General features: G+C 41.9%; 1 protein-coding gene across 1 annotated transcript in view; it reads right to left on the reverse strand.

Annotated features, from left to right (window-relative positions):
- Positions 1-1,086: 1,086 nt before the first annotated feature.
- The window catches only part of LOC127751287 (uncharacterized), an 18,472-nt gene continuing 13,872 nt past the window's right edge, over positions 1,087-5,686 (reverse strand). The window contains exon 5 of the mRNA XM_052274566.1: positions 1,087-1,106. Within this exon, the coding sequence (XP_052130526.1) occupies positions 1,087-1,106 (20 nt within the window). The remainder of the gene's footprint in view (positions 1,107-5,686) is intronic.

Below are 5,686 nucleotides of genomic sequence, written 5' to 3' on the forward strand. Positions count from 1 at the left end.
CACTGTAAAACTTTTTCGTGATTTTACGAAAAATTAAGTTACGAATTGATTCGTAAAAATTAATTTACAAACATATTTCGTAAGTGCCAATTTACGAAAACATTTCGTAAAGTGACGAATACATTTTGTATCGAATGCAATTTTTTGGGTCGTAAGACATAAAATTTGACTAAAATCTTTAGAATTTTTATACCCTTTAGTTAGAGCTCGGGATTTTACAAAGCAAATTCGTAAAATAACGATGTATCGTAATTTGTTAGAAACGAAGTTTACGTAATAGAAAATTAACCGAGAAAATGTCGTAAAATCACGATAATTTTCTTTACAGTGAAAGAATTGTGACCGCGCTGTATCGTCTATCACCATATCACCGTTTGTTTTACGGCTTGTTTACAATCCGGCGTCCTCCCTGTGTTTAGTTTATTAGTAGCGGGGGCTCAAGCGGAGAGAGCGGGTGGGGAGGGGGGTAGGCGGGGGTTGGCGCGGCCCGCTCGCTCGGCTCCGGCGTGCGGCGACGGAAATTGAGCCTCACTTCACTGCCTCAGCCTCACTATCCCCCCTAGCACAATATTTAAGATAGCTGGCCCTGCTTTCGCTTCTCTGTCCTAACCGAGAGTTAAAGCAATGACACCTTACTTAAATATTCTTATGTTTACTTATATTAAGTCTCAGTTAAGTAAGGTTTGTAACGTATCATCTGCTAAAAATATACCAAATGAGCTCGTCAATTCGCCTACCTCCCAGGGACCAAGAAGTGCGTTTTTTAGGATCCAACTATTTTGTTTTTTAGTTTGTAGAGCGCTAGTGTGGCCTGAAGCCTATCCTTCGGGCTGGCTTGAATGCCTACATGTCTGAAGAATCCCAAACGATGAAATGCGGCCTTCGCTTGCAGATTGCCTACTCCCCAGGGGCACATATGTAGTGGTATTTTCAAAAATCTGCATCTACGCCGTGACCTCGATAGGTCCTGGGACTCGGATGTGACCCCTTGCCCTCTATAGGCTACAAACATCACTAAGGGACCACACAGTGAACTGGAGAAATTTTTGTAATTTATGAATTAATATGTAATATTAATGTGTATTATTACATTTCACTATCATTACCTAGACAATGAATAGGTTAATTTCACACAATTACTGTAACTGGGGGGCTCTTACGTATTCGTTCGCCTCATAACTGAATAAAATTTGTGATAAAGAACGTCATTAACTCATTTTCAAAAAAAAGAAAAATAATTCGCAGCCCCTGCAGAATAGGCAATTGATGCAAATATGCCTCCAATCCATCCGTTGCATCTATCTGTTGATGCGAGGACCCCGAATTGGCCAAGGCGTTACGACTGTGAGTCTGGATCCAACAGCATACCGATGAAAGTGCGATTTCTGGTAAATATCACACTATATTCGATTCCTGGGAGGTAGGCAAGTCGTCAAAAATTTATCCAGCTCACTGTGTGGGTAAGTACCCTATAGAGGGCAAGTGGTCACATCCGAGTGCCAGGACCCATCGAGATCACGGCGTAGGTGCAGATTTTCGAAATTACCACTATATATGTGCCCCTGGGGAGTAGGCAATCTGCCCGAGAAGGCCGCAGTTCATCGTTTGGGCTTCGTCAGACATGTAGGCATTCAAGCTAGCCCAAAGGATAGGCTTCAGGCCACACTAGCGATCTATAAACTACACAACACACTAGTTGTGGGTCCGCCTAGTAGGTAGGCAACCAGTTCTCTGCTCCTCGTACGTGAGCGATGGGGGGGGGGGGGGAGTCGCTTACAGTTAAAAGCACAGTTAAAGTCTTACGAAGCAAAATGCCAAATGCTTCGTACCTACGAAGGATTTGCCCCTTACGAAGCGTCCAAATCCTTTGTATTACAAAGGATTTGGCATTTTTCTTCGTAAGACTTTAACAGTGAGGGGGGCTTCTTAAATGTGTGTGTAACCACAGTTCATTTACAGAACATGTCTTCTACTGTCCCTTCCTATCCCCACTGCCCTCCCCCTACCCAACTTACCCTTTTCTGTATATTTCATTTTAACCAAATCCATTAATTTGTGAAAGGTCTTTAATTTAATTTCAAAATAAATGTAAACTTTTCTCCTACGACAAGTATAACTTGTCACTCTTTCATTCATTTTTGTCAGATCTCTCCGAGGAATTTGAAGGATCACGAGTCCCTGAAGTATATTTAATTGAATGTTCTACAACGTATCGTATCATTTCGAAGTTACCACTATTTCATTTGATTTCATTTGACATAATATGACTTCAGAAAAACTAGTCAATTCAAGAAAATGATATACCTTGTTCTGATATCGATGGGCCTATCCTTCCTAAGTTTGCGATATTGGCTATAATATTGTTCGGTCCCTTGCAAGTCTACGGCAATTGAGAAAAGAAGTTGTCTGTTTAATAATCATTTTGACATGTCCTATTGAAAGATTAGGTGACTTCTAATTATTCTACAAGTAAACACCATAACATTTAGTTGAAATTAAAAGAATGAAAAATTAGAGAAGTTACGAAATTAAAAGTGTAATACAAAAGTTGGATTCCTTTTTTGAAATTAAAAAGGAAATGTCCTATGCTCAAAGCCGATCAGAGGCCAAATGGGAAAGTTATTAGCCCCCAAATTGGTAAAAGTGTGCAAAAACGACCAAATTGCCAATTTGGAGGACAATAACTTCACCATTTCGATTCCGATCATCTTGGATCATAAAACATTTCCGATTTCTTTTGTCGAGATGAACCCGAAACAGTAAAAGTATAGAACAGTGACTCAGAGCCGATGAGTCACTCTTCTATACCATTGGAAATGTACCCTTGTAAAATCAAAACAGACCTTAGGGTTCTAGGCGCACTCGACCTCTTACTATTACGGAAAAGTTAGTTCTTACGTCAAAATCTCACAAAATTGGGATATTTAATGTAAACTTTTCCAGTTCTGTTTCGCACACTCTGAAGTGTTAACCCTGACAGGCGTTACAGGGAAATACGATTTATGGCGGTAAGGTCCGGTAACGTCCCATTCCTGAAGTTTGTCTTAATGCTCGAGGTTCATTAAAATTCATGTAGTTGAACATCTTGTAGTGCGATGATGGCTGATATATTTTTCATTTACCAACCTGGCTGGCATGACGAATCAAATCACAGAGAATCTCGCACTTACAGCTTATATGCATACAGACTGATAAAAACAGCATGTCGTAACCACCTGTAGTGACAAAAAGAGAGAAGAGTTGAGGCGTGTGTGCTGACAAAACAATGTTGCTAAGGCGCATACTTACGTGGGTTCTAAAGAGTTTTCAGTAAAGTAACTGAACCTATTTCAGATCAGCCTTTTGTTCGGATCAATAAGACCTATACACGCTCCCTCTCTAAAATATATGAGTTTTATTTTTTTGTGTGCGGTAAGGCTTGTCGTTTTCTACAGAAGATACCATCGCTTCGCTTCGCCCTGGAGCGGCCCGCGCGGCCGAGTTGAACATTGACATTCATCGTTTAGGAGGTGGGAGAATGCTATGGTTTCCTCAAATTGAGATAACTTGGTATGTACGCCTAAATTCGCGCCAACCCAGGTAATCTTTACTTGACGGCCCAGAGAACACATTTCAAACGTGGATTCGATCTAATATCACGTCAGGTTAAAGCGCGGGTAGGGGTCAAAACTAACAAATTCTTAGGTCGAGTTTTGCGAGCAGCTTCGATTTAATGATGGTCGAAAGTGTTTTTGCGCTCACTATTACTATGTTTTGTCACGGAAGGGGCAAAGGCCCCATGGGAACACCCACATCGAATCCACATAGCTGGGACGTGGTCGAACCACCTCGACACGACGTGGATGATCGAGTCGATCATCCAGTGCCAAACGGTAGTAGATTTCACGTAGAACCAACATTGATCAGTCCGCCCCTACACGCTGTTTCGACGTAGAATGATCCTGGCATCCCCGTAACAGCAAAAATAATTTTAGTAGTATGGCGCCAGTTAAAATTTTATTTACTTTTTTAAGGATTTAATTTTGTTTGTACTTCTTTGGTTAGAGGAGACCCTCTGAATACTTCATTCCAACAACTTCTAATGAGAACTCGATTGATACCTTACCGGGAGTTGAACCTGGGACCTGCTGCTCCTTAGTTGACGCCTCTAACCACGACGCCACCGTGACAACTTAGCGAGGAAGCCGACTGAAACCTATCTCTATCTAGAAGGATCTGTCTATCTCAACCACGTTGCATCCACATGGATTCTACGAGTGCAAAATTCAAAATGTCTGGACCAAAGTAGGAACCAAGTTATTGGACATCATCAGCTTCAAACCTGGTGAGAACATTACGTGGATGCTATGCGAAAGGACCATGTTCGAAAACGTATATATTGATGAGAAATGTACAAGACCATAATGATTAGTGAACGTTGCGTCGATGTCGACAGAGCCTCTCTTCGCCCACATTCCTAGATCAACAAAAATGAAGAAGAGATGTGAAGTTGACGCATCAATATAGGTCACATCATACGTTGATCTATGTACATGTCTCGTAGACGAATAGACATTGACAAAAGAACGATACATCTACGTGGAAACGACATATTTCGCATCGCTAAAAACCGTCTAGTTTACGTCTACGTGGATCAGATGTATAATCATCGAGAGGGAGTGGCAAGTAACAAATCGACGTGGACTGCACGGTGAATAATCTCCATAGTTCAGTCCACTCGAGTTCTACGTTGATTCCACCTTGAGGCTAAAGGGATAGATCTACGTGTATGTATCCACGTAGTACACGTTGAGTCCACGTAGAGAGCCTATTCTGTTCCCATGGGGGGGGTGCTTTTGGATCCATACTTGTCATCCAGGACAGTACAGAACCATATTTTCCGTTTCGCTACATTTTATGTCGATTTAGTCAGAAATACCTATACATAATCTCGATGTCTCACAATAGGCATTCCAGATGGTCGAGAATATGACGTGTTCTCGTGTTTGAAAATAATTCTACGTAAAAACTACACTATTAAAAAAAACTGTTGTTAAATACGGTAGACATACGGTTCTTACTGTATTTTATTTTACGGTCGGTTTTGTAAATTATTTTACAGGCTGGACAGAATTTATTTTTATGGTCGGACCGTTTTGTTTTTACGGTCTTACCCGTACTTTATTTAACGGTGACATTTCGTACAGTTCTAGACTGTATTTTAGAATACGGTCGGACTGTATTTATTTTTACAGCGTGGTCTGTTACGGACTGGGCAGTTTTCGGGCAACGTTTGTAAAACGGTCCTTCCAAATACCTTAATTTGAGTGTGACTCTGCGTAACGATCTGCCCACTTTGTGCCGTTTACAGTCTAGACCGTAATTTTAAATACGGTCCTGACTGTAGCGGGCCGGACCGTAAAATTAGGTACAGTCCGACCGTAATCTGAAATAAGGTTCGAACTGTATCAGACTAGACCGTAAACTTAAATACGGTCCGAACCGTAAAAATGTATACAGTAGGCGCTCGTTATAGTTCCGCCTCGGGTTCAGAATTGGAGTGGGTGAGTGGGGTCGCCAGAGGCGGAACTATAGCGAGCGTCTTCCCCCATACTCCTCTACCGCTCTCGCTCACACTGCTGGCCGGCTGGCAGCCCGGGGGGAAGGTGGTAGGGAGGAGGAAGAGAGGGGGGCCGCTTCTCGCTTG

This window comes from Frankliniella occidentalis, unplaced genomic scaffold (genome assembly GCF_000697945.3).
Source record: "Frankliniella occidentalis isolate FOCC.00 unplaced genomic scaffold, Focc_3.1 Scaffold410, whole genome shotgun sequence".
NCBI lineage: Eukaryota > Metazoa > Arthropoda > Insecta > Thysanoptera > Thripidae > Frankliniella > Frankliniella occidentalis.